The sequence below is a fragment of the Heloderma suspectum genome, chromosome 3 (assembly GCF_057233095.1).
Source record: "Heloderma suspectum isolate Gila_16-S chromosome 3, 16-S_ref, whole genome shotgun sequence".
NCBI lineage: Eukaryota > Metazoa > Chordata > Lepidosauria > Squamata > Helodermatidae > Heloderma > Heloderma suspectum.
Window position 1 is genome coordinate 325,334,411 of NC_139460.1, and position 20,013 is coordinate 325,354,423.

The 20,013-nt window shown below is 48.5% G+C and overlaps 1 protein-coding gene across 1 annotated transcript in view; it reads right to left on the minus strand.

Moving 5' to 3' along the window:
* Positions 1–428: 428 nt before the first annotated feature.
* Positions 429–20,013, minus strand: part of LOC146351763 (maestro heat-like repeat-containing protein family member 7) — a 37,350-nt gene continuing 17,765 nt past the window's right edge. Inside the window, exons 14-23 of the mRNA XM_084845718.1 lie at positions 19,504–19,641; positions 17,972–18,080; positions 16,383–16,523; positions 13,707–13,883; positions 10,247–10,402; positions 5,524–5,622; positions 4,860–4,965; positions 2,917–2,970; positions 2,565–2,737; positions 429–1,901 (exon numbers count right to left, since the gene is read on the minus strand). Of these exons, the coding sequence (XP_084701844.1) occupies positions 2,592–2,737; positions 2,917–2,970; positions 4,860–4,965; positions 5,524–5,622; positions 10,247–10,402; positions 13,707–13,883; positions 16,383–16,523; positions 17,972–18,080; positions 19,504–19,641 (1,126 nt within the window). The 3' untranslated portion in view covers positions 429–1,901; positions 2,565–2,591. The remainder of the gene's footprint in view (positions 1,902–2,564; positions 2,738–2,916; positions 2,971–4,859; positions 4,966–5,523; positions 5,623–10,246; positions 10,403–13,706; positions 13,884–16,382; positions 16,524–17,971; positions 18,081–19,503; positions 19,642–20,013) is intronic.

The window sequence follows — 20,013 nt, forward strand, 5'->3', positions numbered from 1 at the left end:
GTCTTTCATAAGTACTGAATGTAGAGAAGCAGAGGAACTCCTTGTTGAACTCATTGGCTGCTTCCTTGCCTGTGCTGGGTCTGCTGCTGCACAACAAACAGCAGGCCCCCTGGCCCCCTTAACCCTCACTTGCATGCAATCAGCTTCCATTGCTCCCAGAGTCCTCACTGTGCAGGCTATACCCAGCAGGAGGAATGGTGCTGTCCTGGGTGCCTGGGGAACAGCATACCACTGGATGCATTAGACTGAAAACTTTCATCCTCTGGTGTTTGCTGAAGGAAGAAGAATGGGCTACTTATGTTGAGTCATACCAGGAATGGGAGGTAGTTTTCTGTAATGCTAATAGATGGATCTGTGTCCCGTATAAACCTGCTAATGATAGCAGCAAGGAACTCTCCCAAAAGATGTGTTGGAGTAATGCACTGGATGCAAGGAAAGGCACAAGTTTTATTACACATGTAATTTATAATAAGACGATGACATCACACAAGTACAGCTTCCTGATTCAAAATGAATGCTTACATTGGGGTTGGGGAGCTTGCAAGCTAAATCTAGCCCGGGGAGACTCCCTCCCAGGCCCTGCCATGATCGGCGATTCCCAGACACCATCTTCCTCTAGAGCCGGGAGAGGGATCCCTGCTGTTATCTCCAATCACTGATTACAAGCGAGGCCCACAAGGTCATGACTCAGTCGGCACTTGGGAGCACCGTGCCTTCAACCGCTGCCTGAGTTCTTTCTCTATAATAAACTAATTGCCTCTTTATTTTTACTCCAGATATAATACAAGGAGACATATTTTAAGACCATGTGATTTTTGAGTTACTAACCCACAAGATCACCAAACATAAGACAGCATGTAGTAATGCATTTAAATACACAGCGGAGCATGGGAATGAGGGGTTGTACCTCTATATGTGAAAGCCTGGGAATAAATGAATGAATAAATGGGAAATGTTTCCCCCCAAATTTTTCAACGCCCCCTGGGGGGAAAACCTGGGAGATTTCTTTTTCCATTCCCCTCCCCTTGGTCCCCCCTTCCCCAATTTTATTCTGTTTTCCCCACAGGACTTCACATCTATAATTGTGCCAAACTCTTCACAAAAAGATGAGTTTTGATGGAAAAGGTGAGATTTGAAGGAAGACAGATGGTGTCACACAGGTGTTCTGGGAGGTGGTTCCAAGCATATGGGACCACAAGGGAGAAAGAGAAGAGTTTTTTTGAGGAGCAGCGAGCAGGAGACCTTCGGACAGTGGGCTGTATCATGAAGGATACAGAAGCAGAGACTGTATTTAGGCTGCATTTCAGTTTTATTCCATCATATCTTCTATGCTGCCTGAAATATGCCCTTGACACAGAAAGGCGGGTACCAATACTGCAATAAATAAAATAACAGAGGGATTCCAAGACAAAACTTCTTCCTTCATTATTACTCCTCATTGGTTGAGAGAGGCCTCCTGAGGACAACGTCCTACACAGGCAATAAAAGAAAATTGGGGAAAGTCCTCAGAAAGGACAACGCCCCACCCTGCCCCTCTGCCTGGGCTAGCTGAACTCAGAAGTGACACCTTGTTGTATAAGTAGAGCAGCCTTTACCCAACCTGGTGCCCTCCAGATAAGTTGGACTACAACTCCAAGCATTCCAGCTGGGGATGCTGGGAGTTGTAGTCCAACACATCTGGCGGGCGCCAGGTTGGGTAAAAGGCTGCAGTAGAGCAAGGTTGGAGAATTTTATGAGGCATCAAGGAGAGGAGCCTGAGGACGATCGAGGGGATTAAAATGTCCGCTAAGGGTTGGAGGAGCAGCAGATCCTTAATCGATATGCAGGCATCCTGAGAACCGTGATTCAGGCCAAACATCCAACCAGGTGATGAGGAACAGTAGGCATGGTCCACGTCCAGGCTAGGGAGATGGAAACAGGGAGGGAGTCAGTCCTGGCAAAGAACAACAACCTTCAGTAGGCCCTTAATCAGCCTTCCCCAACCTAGGCTAGGACCAAAGGCTACTGCAAAAGGGGTAAAAGAGAAAATGGGGGGGGGGGAATAGGTGGCCCCACCCCCTGACCAGGTCACAGAAATAGGCACACCCAGGATTGAATGCGGGAGGATGGGGCACACTGCAGCAGAATCGCACTGGAGCAATTTTTAAGGAAAAAGACGCACTAAAAGGACTTTCCGAAAATGCGCCTTTTCCAGAGGGAAGCTGCAGGGTTGCTGCAGCTTGGTGACAGTGTCATCTGTTGCGAATGACCCTGATGTGCTATCGCTCCACACTAAATCGGCCATGTAGATTGGGCTCTAGTGCCCTCCAACCCATCAGCCCTTGATCCAACTGGTTTCACTCAAGTATCGAGATGAGCAATGCCTGCAAAGAAAACTTCCAAAATGCTTATGTGTGCTAGTCACAAGTGAGGAAAGTCGTCATCATGCTTGACAATCCAAGATGGCGGCCAACTGTTAATCCCGCACTGGGCCTAGGTTTTTTTTTGTCTAAATTTGCTGGGTAAGAGGGTGGGTGGGGGGATAGAAAATAATCCCACTAGGCTTCTCCTTCCCTAATATTTACCTTCCCCCCTCTTCAAAGAAGCAGTTCTCATCTATTGCAGATCATTCTGATTCTGCTGAAGTATCTGTCCAGGAGGTTTTCCGAAGATGGCTCATGCCCCACTGTCTCCATGATCTCAGATGCCACCAGGTAGATGTTGGACGGCTTGGCATTCAGGCTCACAAGATTGAGGACTGAGTAGGGAAGAGAAAGGGAATGCAGAGAACAGCCATGCTGTTGAAGACACCCTACATGAAGTGTGGAAATATGCATAGCCGGCCTGTCCACCCCCCACAGCCAGAAGGAGATAACAGCACCAGGCCCAGGTGGGGAAGGGGTGTCAAGGGGGAGGTAAAATCCAACTTCTACTCACCAGTAGCAATGGCATTGAGTGTTTCTTTGTGCTTTGTCTCCTGAGCAATGGTTTCTGGGGATGGAAACAGCCATAACATTCATGGCCAGAAAGGGCTCCCTCAAATGCCAACAAGGCTTAAGAAATTAATGTTCTAACACACTCGGGGCAAGTCCAGAAAAATGCTTGCTGGGTGCTGTAGGACTTGGACCAGGTGCTGTAGGACTTGGATCAGGAGCCTGCTGCAAGTCTCTCAGACACCAATTCACTGTTCCCTACACTGGCGCCCCTGAGGGAAGGGCCGTGGTTTAATGGCAGAGCACACGCTTGGCACGCAAAAGGTACTGGGTTCAATCCCCAGAATCTCTCTGAGCCCCTGGAGAGCTGCTGCCAGTCGCTGCAGATCAGTCTTCCCCACCCTAGCACCCTCCAAATGTGTTGGACGACAGACAACAATCCTCCAGCCAGCTATGGGAGATGTTGTCCCACACTTCTGCAGGGTGCCAGGTTGGAGAAAGCTGTTATGGGCGGTAGTGAGATAGGTGGCCCAGTGGCCTTGACTTTATCTAAGGCAGCTTCCTACGTTTCTAAGAGGGAACTGAAGGCAGTTCAAGCTGGGGCACTAATGCTATGGCTCAGAATCCCCCTGTTCCTTGGAACCAGGTGATCCCAGCAAGACAATTGGGTGTCACTGGCTGCTATATATTGTTCCAAGATCTGTTGCCCTCCCTCAGTCAGGGCAACAGAACTTGGAGCAGACAGTTCTTGCTGAGAGGAGCCCTATGGCCACAGATAGACAGACTTCAGCCTTGCAGGATCTACTTTGTTTTTTACAAGAACTCTGAGGCCCTCCAACCAGAGCCTGGTGTAATGTTGGTGGGTGGTGGCCAAGGCAGAAACTAGGGATGCTGGAGAAATCTGCTGCGGTCTCAAATGAGGCTGGAGCCCAAAGAATCCAACCTCCAGAGTCCACGGTGGATCGGCTGCACTGACCTCCGGCTCCAGAGGAGTTCCTGCGGGGCGGCTCTCCGGCTTCCTAAAAGACGTGATACACTAACGGCGGCTGCTGTTAGCTTATCGCAGGAAAATTACAGCCGTAAATGGCATATTTTACACCATTTGCGGCTGTAAAGCACCTACCTTTACCTAAATGCAGCCATAAACAGCTGCAATTTAGGTAAAAGTAAGTGCTTTACAGCCACAAATGGCATAAAATACGCCATTTATGGCTGCAATTTTCCCGCGATAGGCTAACGGCAGCTGCCATTAGCGTATCGCATTTTTTAGAAAGCCAGAGAGCCACTCCGCCAACTCTGGCAGAGGCGATGGGCTCCGGAGGATTCCACGGGGCCCCAAGTGGCCCGCACTGCCCCACAGTGGACACATTCTCTTCCCCCCCCCCCCCCCGGACTGGATAGTGGGGGGTTTGTACATCCCTAGCAGAAACTTACTTAGAAGTAATGATCCTGGTTGCTCAGCCCAAGAATTTCTCAGCACCAAGCCATACCACAGTGACCACCAACCCACACACTCCAGTGGTATTAGGAGCAGCCAGAATGATTAGCCTCAACAGAAGCATTCAGAGCTTGGTTCATTTTGCAAACCTCTGGAAAGTGGGCATCTGGCTCGCTTTATTAGCGAGTCAAAATTAAGGGTCTGATCAAGTAGCCCTTGAGGCCTGCCACCAAGAGAGCAAAAGAAAAGTTCTAAATGATTAAGGTGATCTTATTGTTTAACCCTTTAGTCCTCATCCCCGGCTCAACCAAAGTCTAAGTATGTGTCGCTGAATTTGCTCAAATCCGACCCTTGTTCCCTTTTACCTCTCCCTTCTCTCCCTTGTTTCCCCTGTTGAAATGTAGACCTTGTGGAGGCAGAGAACTATCTTTTTTTTTGTTGTTGTTGCTAAAATACTGTGTAAAGTACCAGGTACATTGAGGGGGGCAGATGATGAAGATGATGCTTGCCTAGCAGACTGACTGCTTCATCTCTCAGTGCTTTCTGGGGGTTTTCCAGGTAAGCAAATGCCTGCTCCACAAGGATTCCTTCCCCTTGTCCTCTGTAGCGCTTCACCTAGTGGCAGGAGGACCAAAAGGGGAGAGAGAGGGGGGTGTGAGTCCTTTCCTTTCTTTAAGGCACAATGCAATTTATCCCTCACCAGCGAGCACTGAGCACGGAGGCTTTCTTCACATGGAGCTTTTATCTTGCGATTCAGATGGCTCCTTCACAGAAGTTTACGGGCTCTTTACATGACACCATGATCATTCAAGGCATCTCCTGCACTTAATGCCCTTTGTTCTGTTTTTAAATAGATCACAGCTAAGTGTTCTGCTTGAGTTCCCTCCGTGAAAAGAGGAAAAGCAGCAAGAAGAGGAGTGAGATCAGTGGAAGATAACGGAAGACTCAGCTACGGGAGAGAAGGAGGGGGGAAGGGATGGTGGGGAAGGAAGCACATGAAAATGGGAGTCGTTTTGATCCTGCATTTAAAATGGAAGCAGAAAGCCGCATTTTAAATGAAGGATTTTAGGCTGGTGTAGAGATGCCTGGAGTCTCCCCCTTTCAGCAGTCTCTGCAGAGAAAAGGGCCCCACAGCCCCCTCCCCAGCAAAGGATGCAAACAAGGACCGCTCACAAGGCTTGTGCAGAAGCTCCGGATTTCGCTTTCCTGGATTGAGAATTGGATGCAGGATTTCAGAAACCGGTCGGTTCTTTTCAGAGCAGCCCAGCATGCCTGCAGAAGAGAGGAGAGGGAAATCACGCTTTGTGCAGTTGCTGTTACTAAAAACTCAAATTCCAGATGAGACGACAGACTGAAAGGAAGCAGTTGGGTTCCCACCGGTTACTGGACCGGCCTCCTGTCAGGACAGAGCAAGGCCGGTCCAGTAACTGTGGACTCAGCAAGATCTAGATGCCAATCCTGGACCTGTGAAACCCTTCCTATGTGATCTACCTCAGGGCTGGTCTACTCTCGAAGCTGCCTCATCCACATCCAGCCACTTGCTCACGGTGAATTTCCACCCTCTACGATGCAGAGGCCTGCAGGAGGTCCCCATCCGGCCTGCCAGTTTCCTTGCTGCCTTTATCTCCGATCAGCGATTGGAGAGAAGGGGTTTCCCCTCCTCCCTCCCACACTGCAATGAGGCTTTGAAAGACAGCGTGAGTGCCAGTGGAGACATGTAAAAGCCCAGTTGCAGCGTGTGTGTGTATGGGGCTGTAGGCAATCGCAGTGGAGTCACCCCACAGTGGAGGCTGGTGGCTCCGATGTCAGTGGGGCAGTGAATCTGTCCCAGGTTTCAGTCAGAACCAGTCGGACTTCTAAAGGAGCTGCACACCTGGGATGGCTCCTTTAGAGTATGGACTGGTTCTGACTGAAACCTGGAGCGGATTCATTGCCCCACTGACATTGGAGCCACCAGCATCCACTGCACTCCACCCACGGCTGACACGCACCCACCCCCCAATTGTGCTTACCCAGAACTAATTCAGCTATGGGGCCAAAAATGGATCACCCCTGCATTGCATCAGCCTTCCCCAACCTGCTCAGACTCCCTCACTGCCTTTTACTTGAGTTCTGGGGCAAGTTACTTATTCTTTTAGCCTCCCCAGTTTGCCTTCAGAGAAAGGGGTCTTTTGTGATTGGCCGTGCCCAGCTTGGCAGCCATTTTGTGAGAGTACCCATGACAGTCTCCCCAAGCTCCAAATTTTTTATTATTTATTCAAAACATTTCTTGGCTGCCTTTCAGGGCAGAAGCCCCCCCCCCCCCCTGCAGCTTACAGCAATAAAATACATAAAACCAGTTAAATATTAAAAGCAATAAAAACATAAAAACAATAAAAGCAGCAATAAAATTAATAGAAGTATAGTTTCCAAATCACGTGAAGTACTAGTTCCCCTCTACTCAGCACTGGTTAGGTCTCTTCTTGAGTCCTGAGTATAGTTCTGGGCACCACAATTTAAGAAGGATGCAGACAAGCTGGAGAGGGTTCAGAGGAGGGCAACAGAGATGATCAGGGGACTGGAAACAAAGCCCTGTGAGGACAGAGTGAAAGAAATGGGCATGTTTAGCCTTGAGAAGAGAAGACTGAGGGGAGATAGGATAGCGCTCTTCAAGTACTTGAAAGGTTGTCCCAGAGAGGAAGGCCAGCATCTCTTCTCCATCTTCCCAGAGTGCAAGACAGGGAATAATGGGCTCAAGTTACAGGAAGCCAGATTCCGGCTGAACATCAGGAAAAACTTCCTGACTGTTAGAGCAATACGACAGTGGAACCAATTCCCTAGGGAGGTGGTGGGCACTCCCACCCTGGAGGCATTCAAGAGGAAGCTGGACAGCCACCTGTCGGGGATGCTCTGACTTGGATTCCTGCATTGAGCAGGCGGTTGGACTCGACGGTCTTGTAGGCCCCTCCCAACTCTACTATTCTATGATTCCTTCCTCCTCTACTCTTTCTTCCTTAGATTTTTAAAAACACAGTCCTATCTAGACCGTTAAAAACAAACAAAATAGTTTTTAACAATCAAGGAAAGACAGAATTAGATCGAGACAGTTACAAAACAAACGAGTTGGAATAGAACTCTGCAGAAACTGCCAGAGTCAGAACACAAACACAGGCAGCCCTCTCCCGAGTCCGACCCAACCAACGCAAGCCATGGAACAGTGGAGCGGGGGGAGCGAAGAACAACCGAGCTAACCGATAATCATTGCTACTAACTGTTTGTAACAATGAAGGAAAGACAGAGCTCAATGGAGGAGAAAGAAGAATAAGCTGCAATGAGTGCACACGCACACACCCCAGACTGAAGCAGACAAACCCAGTCCTCTCCCAACCAACCACCTCGCACAATAAACAACCACAGCCAAAGTATATATACCCCCTCCTCCACCACTCTCTCTGATTGGAGACTGCTGGTGTCAGTTCTGGCCGAGAGTTCCTGTGCGCCAAAGCATACTCCCTCCTCCTCCTGCGCTTGCCTTCCCTCCTCCCCCCACCTCCCGCGTCCACTTGCCTTCCCCCTCCCTCCTCCTCCTCCTCCTTATGCCGGTCTGCATGATCTTTGAGAAGTTGATACATTTTAGAGACAGCCTGTCTCCGCTGCTCAGAAGGCATAAAGAGCTACAAATCTCAGAGGCAAACGGAGGTGCCTTGTGGAGGGGGCACTTCGCTTCATGGTGCCTTGGTGCTGGGCTGATCCACTTTGTATCACGCCGAGGAACCTCTAAAACAGCCTGCTTTGCCTCGTTATTCGGGCTTCGTACCGAGGTGGTGCACAGCACTAATGTGAAGCCTGTGTGAGCGTGTAACTTTGGATGCTTTTGAGGAGCAGCTTCCAAAGCACATGGTGACGGTAAGCCCATGGGAACATACACCAGAGTGAATCCTTCCCTTTCTTAAATACAAGCCAGAGGGCTGAGCTGCTTGTATGTACCCTCAAGGCCGATGTCAAGGGCAGGCATGGTTGGGCATCTGCCAAGGGCCCACACCTCAGCAGCGGCCCACCGACAAGAACCCCCTTTGCAACCTACTTATTCACCTGCCTCTCACTCTGGCCCAGGCAACGTTGGTTGTGTTATAGAGGAGCAGGAGATGCCATGGCCTACTTGCTCACTGGCTGCTCACCTGTCAAACAAGCAAGTGGTGGCAATGATGAGAAAGAGGATGAGAAGCAAGAGTAGGGATGTACGAAAGTCACTTACCTTTACGAAATTTGATTCGCGGTGGGGGGGAGGCGCTCCGTCCCTCCCCCCGAAATTCTGCCCGGGGTGGGGAGGCGTTCTGTCCCTCCCCCCCGAAATTCTGGCTGGGGGGGAGGCACCCCGTCCCTCCCCCGCCCCGAAATTCTGGCTGGGGGGGAGGCGCCCCATCCCTCCCGCCGCGAATCCTGGCCGACCGGGTCTGCAAATGGCGGCGGCCGTAGCCGCCGCTGTTTGCGTCCCTGCAGTCAGCCGTGATAGGCTACATAAATGTTTAAGTAGCCTATCACGGCTGAGTTAAAAAACAAACAAATGCGTGTACGCAAATGGCGGCGCCCATGGGCACCGCCATTTGCGTTGCTTATTTTGGCACGTTTAGTCTACGTAAACATTTACGTAGACTATGGCGAAAATAAGGGGAACGCAAATAGCGTAGCATACGCGCGGTTTGTTTTAACTCAGCCATGATAGGCTATGTAAACATTTACGTAGCCTATCATGGTATTTTTTAAAAATCTAGCCATGATAGGCTACGTAAATCTTTATGTAGCCTATCATGTTTTTTTTTTTTTAACTTGGAAATGGCGGCGGCGGCAGCCGGTCAGAAGACCGGCCACTGCAGCTGCCGCCGCCGAACCACCGCCGGAGCCGCCGCCGCCAGGGAGATTCGCCCAAGGTAAGTCCCGTCCCGGGGGGGGGCGGGGGGGCAGACCGTTTCGCCACCGATTTCGGGGGGCCGAATGCGCTGGCATTCGGCCTCCCCGAGATTCGTGGCGAAATTCTCTGACATCCCTAAGCAAGAGCAGCTGGTGACGATGGTAGTGAGAAGGTAGATTTACTGAGGGAGGGGTCCCTTTGCGGATTGCTTGCCCACAGGCCTGCAAAAACCTGCAGCTGGTGTAAACCCAATAGATTGGGTGGTTTAGTCCCTTAGGGGTGGAGTCCTCGCTCAGAGGGAGGACTAAGAGAAAAGTAAACAAAAAGAGTCAGTTTGTTCTGCTAGGAAGCTGAATGCTAAAGAAGTGATGCATGATTTTGTGCTCTTTTCACCTTGTATAAGGTAGACATAGACTCATAGGGTTGGAAGGGGCCTATAAGACCATCGAGTCCAACCCCCTGCTCAGTGCAGGAAGCCTGATTCCCAGGCGGTCTCCCATCCAAGTACTAACCAGGGCCGACCCTAGTTAGCTTCCGAGATCAGACGAAATCGAGTATGATAAACTGAACTGATATTTGTGTACAGCAGAACTGCAAGGGGATGAGGAATAATTTTTGCATTCTTGATATTTGTTATATTTATACTGTTATTGCAGGGCGAATACCTTGAACTACACTATTTAAGCTGCTAATTCTGGATTATCCTGGAGTCTAAAGTTAAGGAATCTACAAAAGGCCCACTGAAGTATCCAGTACCTTGTGAAACTGAAGACACTTTGGGACTGGCCTACTGCAAAGTTGCAAGCAAGAACTCCATATTTTTTTTTGGACTCAGAGAAAGATTAGTTGTTGCGGTTGTACTGGGAAACTGTTGCATGTTTTGTATAATTTTGATTTTTACTAAAGACATGTTTGCTCAGTTATATCTTTGCAAGTTGTATTCTAATTAAGCCCCATAGGACCCACGCTAGTAGAGGTTATACTGGTACTGTGTACCTTGCAGCCTACCTGGGTCACTGGGATGCTGTCATCCTGGAGGTGCACCATCAGGGGCACCAGGCTTTGAAGGGCGAGCTCTTTCATCTGCTCTTTGCCACCCTTTTTGATGATCTCATACAGCTTGTTGAAGGTGCAGATGGCTGCTAGTCTCACTTTGTTGGATGCCTGTGCCGAGAAGAGAGAAGTCCAGTCAAAGTCTGCAAGTGAAGGGCTGGGCCCAAGTTCACATGGATGCAGGATTCCCTGAGATCCAGAAAAATCCTAAAATTCCTCAAATGGGAATGCAATTCTCCCCAGACCCTTGGGATGACAGGATCTGAAGCATGCTGGGCAATTGACTGCTACTCCCTTTTCCCAGTTGCAGTCCCATTTTCCTTGCTCCATCCAAAGGAATGAAACTAAAGTGGCTATAAATCCATGAGGAATAATCGCAATTGTTTCCATCTTGCAGATGACAAGAGGAGGAGGGGAGGACTAATGTTCATCCTGGGCAGCAAAATAGTTTGAGTTGGCGCTGGCCATTCCCATTTTCACCAGATTCAGGACTGAGCCTGTAAATCCCATGTCTGAAAATAACTTGCAGGAATGAATGCAACCAAGGATGGCCTACCGCACGGGCTCCTCCTCTGCAGTGATGGGGATGCTGGAGGAATATTTGGCCACATGACCCAATCTCTTTGTGAGCATTTGCACGCTAGAACCAAGTCAGTGCTAACTAGCCACTTCATAGTTATGTAGTGACATGTGCTTGGGGCTACATACAAATATACACACGCAGTGCTAGATACAAGGTCCAAAGAGAAATGTAACATTACAGTATGGAATCTCTCTACATAAAGCACCCAATCATTGGCAGAGAAGAAGAATAGCTGGAAAAGAGAGTTAGTAAGGAGAATGGACGCTCGATGTGTTTAGAGTGGAGATAATTCAGGGAGTCATGGTACTGTTCAAAATTATAAGTATTGTAAAAAGGATATCTTCCAGTCCTGATTTCAATTTGGTAGGACTGTTGGAGCCAAATAAAGCACTTTTGGGGCTATCTGGCCAAGGGGTTCATAGAATAGTAGGGTTGGAAGGGTTGTCAGTTTCCTGTCTGCACCAGTTTAAACACTAAACCGACCCAAAGGACAACTCAAGTATACAATGCAAGAAGCTACTCTGGGGTTCCATCTACCATTTCCCAAAGTTATTCTTGAACCCTCTGTTTCCTGGCTCCTGCAGCTCTCAGTTTCAGCAACTTTGCAATTGGGGGCAGGATAGAGATGGGTTCAGTTTAGTTTTTTGATAAGAATGTACCAAAATTCACAAACTTCTTTATAAAGGAGATGGAAAGAATTTGAGATTTAAACATCTTAAATGTGGTAGAAACCAACATTCACAGATTTATTGCTCCTTAAAATCTGGCTTTGAATCCCTGTGTATTTAAGCGTGTCTGCGGTGCTGAATTAGGATTGCCACCTCTTTTTTCTGACAGACTCCTCGTCTTTAAGTGCTATAGGGCAGGCACAATATGGCCTCTCCATGCTGGGCCTACTGAATTTGCCATGCAGGTAGGTGAGAATTTTGTCTCGGTTCATTTTTGATAAGTATTTAGCTAAATTCACACATTTCTTCAGATATGGCAGGGATGGGGAACCTTCAGTCCAGGATCCAGATACAGCCCATGGGGATTCCCCAGCCAGCTTCTTCCCCCACCCTTCTTCCAGCGGTGAAAAGCTCTTATCTCTGAGCAGCTGCTGATCAGAGGTAGCCTTTTCCCTGCAGGGGAAAGCAGGTAGAGCCCAGAGAGGAAGCTGCTGATTGATTCATTCCTGCTTACTTCTGCTTTTGAGCCTTTCCTGCTTACTTGCGAGTAGAAATGCTGCTCGTGCTTACTTCTACGTAGACATGCAGAGGCTTGATACTTGGGATGCTATTTGAAACTGCTGCTGAGTGATTCAGTCCTGCTTACACACAATCCTTCATTAACATGCAGAATTTGTGGCCACAAAATGTGGTGATAGCAGCTTAATTGGCTTTAAAAGAGGATTAGACAAATCCATGGATCACAGGCCTATCCCTGGCTATTAACCACAGGAGCTGAATGGAACATCTTTCACTGACAGTATGCCAATGAATAAAGATTGCTGGTGGGCAAGCAATGCTTGTTGGGTTTCCTGGAAGAATCTGGCTAACCTCAGTTGGAGACAGGATTCTGGGCTAGATGACGCATCGGTCTGATCCAGCAGAGCTCTGTCACAGGGTCAGGTCCACTGCTGACTCACAGGCCACTCCAGCTCTTTGGAAGCTTCAGCTTTCCTTTGTAAATCTGTCACCATCTCCTTTTTAGCCTATATCAGTCTTCCCCAATGGCTATGCTGGCTGGGGGTGATGGGATCTGTAGTATGGAGGGCACCAGGTTGGGGAAGGCTGGCCTATGCCCTAAGGCAGAGGGGCACTCCAGACAGCTGATGAGACTACCACGTTCCTCCGTCTCCCCTCCACGGAGCATGTTCATGGCCCATCTCCCGTTTTGCACACCGGTCTTTCCAGTCATGTGAACATACAGCCAGGCTACAGCAGAAAACATGATTCTTGGGCTGTCAAAGTACTCAGGAAATCCCAGTTGGTCCAAGTTTTTTTAAAAAAACTTTATTAAGTTAGGGGAGGGAGAGTAAACATAGGGGGAAGAAGGAAATCAGACAGGCAGCATAAAGGAAATAAAGCAGTTGAAGCCTAAATAACGAAGACTACTGAGCATCCTAGAAGTAATCCATACTTAAATGCATCAGAAGATTACAGTTTTTCATAGCAAAATATGGGATGCTTTGAACCGGGGCAGGGTGGGGCAGGGGAGGTTGGTCCACTGCTCAGGAGTGAAGAGATGTGATGGGGCTTCCAGCTCCTATTTAATGAAAGAGAAACTAGATCAGATTTTTTTTTTTTAATGGAAGAATGGAGAATGTATTCCAGCCCTCCCTAACTGGGAGCCCTCCAGACATGCTAGACTACAAGATCCATCATGGACATGCTGGCTGGGAATAATGGAGGCTGTGTTCCAGCAGATCTGAAGGGCACCACCAGATTGGGGAATGTTGGACTGTGTTGTTTTTTTCGACAAGTTCTTCTTATGTTCTTCTGTCCTTGATGGGGAATGGGTGTGTGTGTGTGCACCGAGGACCAAAGAGGGTTATTGAGTGGGAGTTCCTGACTGTGGGATGCTCGGTATTAAGCTAGAAAAACCCAGGGGAAAAACAGTCATGCACTACCTTAAAAATGGACTGGTAATTCCTGTGCCTTACACAATCCTCCAATTCAAGTGTCAGCAGCGTGGAACAAAGAGGACAACGGGAAGGAAGGAGAGGAAGAGGTTGTACCAGGAAAATCAACAATGAAGTACCATCTGTGGCACTTGAACTTTTAACCACCCCAATCGCCCCCTTTTGCTGCATGTGCCGATGTCCCCCCACCCATGACTGGCCTGACTCACATCATCAAAAAGGGGGATCACCCTGGCAGCCACCTCCACAGTGAGGGAGTTCACTTCCTCGTCCACAAGGCTCTTCAGAAGGCATGGCAGGACTTTGAGTGCCTTGATGTTGATCTCTCTGTTTGACTCCCTCAGCCTGGACAAGATATTCAACAGTGCAGGCTTCAGTTTCGCCATCTGCAGGACACGAAAGGCCCCGTCAGAAATCTCCAGGGCAGAACAGAAGAGGCAGGTAAATCATGGGGCTCGCTTCTTCCTGCTGATCAGCAGGAATAAAAGATGGTGTAGAGCACCTTGGACAGCTCCTTTAGAGTTCTGACTCTTTTAGAGTTCTGACCCGGAGCTGATGCACCGCCCCACTGACATCGGTGCCACCATCCTCCACTGGCATAGAGGGAGGAGGCGTCTGTGAAGCCACAACCTTGCCACTAGCTGCTTCCGTCCTTGCCAGAGCTCAAGGGGACAGGGCTGGCAGTAAAGTCAACTAGGTACTTCTGCTATAGATTGTGCAGCTCTGCAAAGGAGGGGCCTCTTGTCTTGTTTGATACTTTGTAAAGCACCAAGCACCTTGATGGTGCAAAACAGCCAACAAGAAATTGCAACAAAACATCTCATGAACTTTTTATTTATTTATTTATTTATTGCATTTATACCCCTCCTTTCTCCCTCTCGCAAGGAACTCAAGGCGGCTTACATTATCCTCCTCCTCACCGTTGTATCCTCACAACAACAACCCTGTGAGGTAGGTTGGGCTGAGAGTCTGTGACTGGCCCAAAGTCACCCAGTGAGCTTCCATGGCCAAGTGGGGACTAGAACCCGGATCTCCCGGCTCCCAGTCCGTCACTCTCACCACTACACTACACTGGCTCTCACTTGCCCTTAAACTTGCCCTTAAACCCCAGTGACTTAGTTGTCCAGAAGAATGGTAAGGTGTGCCATCTACTGCACATGTTCCATGTTCATAGAAGCATAGAACAGTAGGGTTGGAAGGGGCCAACAAGGCCATCGAGTCCAACCCCCTGCTCAGTGCAGGAATCCAAGTCAGAGCATCCCTGACAGGTGGCTGTCCAGCCTCGTCTTGAACACCTCCAGCGTGGGAGAGCCCACCACCTCCCTAGGGAATTAGCTCCATTGCCGTATTGCTCTAACAGTCAGGAAGTTTCTCCTGATGTTCAGCCGGAATCTGGCTTCCTGCAACTTGAGCCCAGTATTCCGTGTCCTGCGCTCCAGGATGATCGAGGAGAGATCCTGGCCTTCCTCTCTGTGACAACCTTTCAAGGACTTGAAGAGCGCTATCATAGCTCTCCTCAGTCTTCTCATCTCCAGGCTAAACATGCCCAGTTCTTTCAGTCTCTCTTCACAGGGCTTTGTTTCCAGTCCCCTGATCATCTCTGTTGCCCTCCTCTGAACCCTCTCCAGTTTGTCTGCATTCTTCCAAACGTTCTCAGTTTATCACATAACTGCATAAAGTGCACTATAGCTCAGGCATGGGGAATCCCTGGCCTGCAGGGATTCCCCGTCCAGCCCACCAACTTCCTCCCCAGGCCCCGGCTGTCTCCCCATCAAGGAAAAGCTCTTACCTTCAATCAGTAGCTGATCAGAGATCAAAGCTTTTCCCTGCTGATCACTGGAAAAGTCCCCTTTGTCAGTGTTCAGCTCGGGAAAACCCTCATCTCTCCTCAGCTGCAAATCAGAGATGGGATTTTCCTGCTAGGGAAAGGGGACGTGGCCTGGGGAGGAAGTTGCTGAGTGATTCAGTCCTGCTTACTTCCGAGGCTTGTCCTGCTTACTTTTGAGTAGACATGCAGCTGATACTCATGCTTACTTCTGAGTAGACTTTCAGAGGCTTGGTATCTCAGTTGCTATTTGAAACTGCTGCTGAATTATTCATTTCTGCTTACTTCTGAGAAGACATTCAGGGGTTTGTCCTGCTTGCTTCTGCATAGGCTTAAAATTGGGAAGCATCACATTTTGGTGTGGATTGTAGCTCCCAAGACATTTCAGATTGGAACTTGGCACATGGACTGAAAAATATTCCCACTCCTACTACAGCCAATTTTGACAGTTTTAAGAACTCAAGACATGCATTTGATCTACCATCGCATTTCACTCAGTTGTTTTGAAACCTGAAGCTTATGGGTGCTTCCAGATGAGGTTTTTATTCTGCAATCGCCCTGCCTTGTTCATGGAATTTTATGGGGTGGAGGCAGGCAATGTTGTCTTCCACTTATAACCTTCCCATGCTTGCCCATCACTTCTTCCATCTTTTTCTTTCCACAAAACGAACAACAAAAACAACACCAACCTGTTAAGGAAGACAAAATGGAATGGTGGCACAATGCCTTTGGGCTGGTGCACTAGGAGCTGTTCATCTGGAAGCAGCCTAGGATGCTTTCCACTAGATTTTTATTTCATTAGCAGACAAAACATCATTATCATCCAGGGGTAGATCACATGCTTTGCATGCAGGACGTCCCAGGTCCAATCCCTGGCATCTTTAGTTAAAACCAGGGCTGAGAAGACACTGGAGAGCCACTGCCCATCAGAATAAGACGTACTAAAATAGATGGACCAATGGCAAATCGTCATCTTCATTATCCATGCACCTACAAACCCAAGTGCAGCACAGGAGCGGTGAGCAGAAGTTAGATTTACTGGTGGATCTGTCTCACTCACCTTCTCTGGATAAGCGGACAGGTGGAGCATGCCACTGAGCGAAAGGGACCTGAGTTCAGCTCTGCTTGCTTTCAGCTGCCTGCACAGCTGCTGGATGATGAGATCTTCTGCATCATCATCAAAGGTTTTCTGGTGAAGCAGCTGGAATGAGAGAGCAAAAGGCAGAACTGGCAAGTCCCAGAAGCCTCTTTGCTTCCCTGGGTAGCATTTCTTGGAAGAGGAGGGGGCCTGAATGATGTTAAGCCTGCCCCTTCATGTCACTCCCAACTAGGGAATGGGTGATAAATTTGTTCTGTCTGAATTTTTATGCAAGTTTACCACACTTGCACACCAAAATTCACACTTTCCCCCCCAAATTTCGCAATACAGTTCTCCACTAAAAATAATGCCTATAAAAATATGCACAACACTGAATGTTATGCCCAGAAATCCATCATAATAGGAAAAATAACTGCAAAAATGCATACATTAGCAAAATGTATGCCCCAAAATACATATATTGGGGTAAAATATGTGGAAAATACATATTTTAGGAGATCTGTGCATGAAGTGCATATGGCCTTTTATTGTCCTCCAAGCAAGCTAGCTGGACACTAATACAGGCCAAGTGATGGTGTAAAATTGGCTCCCCTTGAGACTGACACTAAGATGGATCAAGTTGGCAGTTATCAGGATCCAGGCCTTTTCAGTGGTGGCCCCACACTTGTAGAATTCCCTCCCCTAAGAATACTCTGCTCACCTCCCTCCTTTGGAGCCTTTATGTGGTTCCTAAAGACTTCTTTTTTTAATTCCACCAAGCTTTTAAACAAAAATCTTATTGTGCTGGGCTCCTATTTATGTTTTTCCTCTGTTGTTTTTATGATATGCTTGTTCATTTGTTTTGTTTTTAACATTTTTATTGGAAGCTGTCTTGTGAAAGCTTGCCCTAAAAGGTGCAAAAGGTGCAGGAAAATAAAATAAAAATAGATAGACAAGATGTCAAAAACTAGAGAGAAGAGCGATCATGGCTAACAGGATTGAACAGGGGCAAGCATGGAGAAGTCCAAACTAGCCCCATACATTGGCCAAAGGAGGAGCTACTGCAGGGAGTTGTATTATGAAATACTGCCCAAGGGAAGAAGGGCCACTGGGAAGTAGAGCCCCTGTCACCCAGGAAAAGCGTTGTGGCAAAAGGAAAACAACCCTGGCCCCATCCATCCTCCAGAGAAGGGAGACACAGAGGAGATATAGGAAACCAGAGGATACAGGAACACACCATGCTCCAGAAAACCTTGGTCCTCAAGCAAGGCTCAACTGGAACAGGAAGCCCTTTTATACTCCTTCCTGTCTGGGAGGATCCAATGGTCAACTTGGGTGGGTAGAGTTAATCCAGGGCCTAAAGGTAGTTCAAGGAGAACTTCCACCTGCAGTTCAGGAGCTCACCCCATGGGGCAGAGAACTACAGATCCCAGCAGTTCTCCATGACAGTTCATCCAACCAAAACATGGCCTCTTCCATTTAACACAATTCTCCTCCTCCTCCTCCTCCTCCTCCTCCTCCTCCTCCTCCTCCTCCTCCTCCTCCTCCAGCAAACACTAAAGAAGGCTCACCTCAACCAAGAAAGTCATCACAGTGATATGTATCAGATCCTCCTTGGTGTCCAAAATGTCCATCAAATAGGGCAACATCTTTTCACACCTCTGGTTTCTGACCAGAGCTCTGTCATTGAAAAATAAAAATATTGCAAGTGAGACCACAACAAGATATCGCAGTATGGAGTGCTCTTGGCCTGCATTTCAGCTAGCCAGCCATGCCTTTTCTCAGATTCTCTATTCCTGCCCCCCACCCCTCCCCTGGCAACACCACTCAACACTGAATGTCTAAATATCTCAGAACCTAAAATGGCATTTTTTTTCTAGGAGAAATCTGGATGTGCTCACTCAACTGGTGGTCAAAGGAAAGCAGATTAGGAGAGAACCTCTGAACATGTATGTAACAGTTCATCCTTTGGTGCCTTGTAAGGATGACCGTACCAAGACTGGAGAGAGATCCAGAAGATGCTTTAATCCCTGAAATACCTTTTGAAAGGGAAGCAGCCCACAGACCTAGTGTGGTGTAGTGGCTAATAGACCGACAACACAATGCTATTCATGTGGGGCTTGCTCCCAGGTAAATGTACATAGGAATGCATCCTGAGTTACCCATCGAGTCCCCAATTGGATTCTCACCTCTGCTGTGGATTCTCTCAACAGCTTTAAGCCAAATTGCTAATCCCCAGCAATTTTTACAAAAGTGACAAGGCCCCAATCATTTTACTAGCTGAAAAAAAAAAGTTGCCTTTCAAAAGTTTTCTTCTGTGGTCGCCAAGAGGGATTTGTGCGTTGCTGCAGGTGACCAGCTGAGTAGCTGCTTATAAACCTGTAAAATGGGTCAGCCTTTTCAAACTCTGGGTCTACAGCTCCTATCAGCCCCAGCCACTCTGATCAATGGTCAGGTATGATGGGGGCTGTAGTCCGAGAACACTTGGGGAAACACGGTTGGGAAAGGCTGCTGTGTATAAACATCATTTATTATTGAGGGTAGAAGACCATGTCCGTTTCTTTGTAGGAAGAAGATCTCCTTGGATGGCTTGCTCCTCCTCTGCCTCACTCTGAGAGGAAGGGCTTTGCTGATTAGGCTGTCGAGTGCCTTCCCGTGTGGAAGAGCATACTCCTTTCCAGTTTTAGAAGATGACATAGCAATCAAAAGCCAAGTAAAAAGTCAATGGCCCCAAACCACCGGGACTAAACATGAGTAATACTGAACTGAGAATGGCAGAGAAAAACGCCAGAAAGCTATAGTAGATACATACCTCATGGCAGCCAACTCCCATCATTCTTGGCCATCATGGCCAATACTGGCTGGGAAAGATGGGAGTTGCAGTCCAACACATCTGGAGGGCACGCGGTTGGGGAACGCTGCCCTAAGGGTAGACCCTGTCCGACAAAATGAGATTCACAATCTCCACCAATCTCTCCAGCAGTGAAAATTGCTCACATCACGGCACGGAAGACATTGAGGAAAGGGACTTACCCCAGTGGTCTGTTTTTTTGCAGTGGAAGAGGATATCCTTGGGTGGGACAGTGAACCGCCACACACTCACCTAGCAAAAAGGGCGAGTCCTTTCTGGTGAGTCACATGATGCAGCAGGAACTCTGAGCCTCTCCTCTGATTCATGATGAGGGCCTCATCGCCTTCACTTGCGCGTTTGACCAGAGCTTTGAAGGTTCTCAGGGCAGACCTGCACACAGAGCCAGGCCTGTGTTAGAGATGAGCCTGGATGCAGCGCCTGCAGATGGCACTGGGACGACGGCTCTGGAATTCTGCCATGGGGTGAACCTCTGAACACTGATTTGAGAGCATCCCCGTCTTCTGGACGTCCCTTGTGCCCGGATTGCTTATGTGGGCAAAGGCTAGCTGGGACTCGCAGAATCCTGGGCCACATCAGATGAGAAGAGGCTGTGGGGAACAGCAGCGACCTGCGCTGAAGGGATTACCTTGCTCTGCATCCCTGGCTACTGGGTGTCTCCTCTGGCCCCAAGCCTCTAAGCATTTCAGGGGAAACGCTCGTGCACTTTTTCAGGCATTCCTTGGCAATCCTAAGCACTAGAAA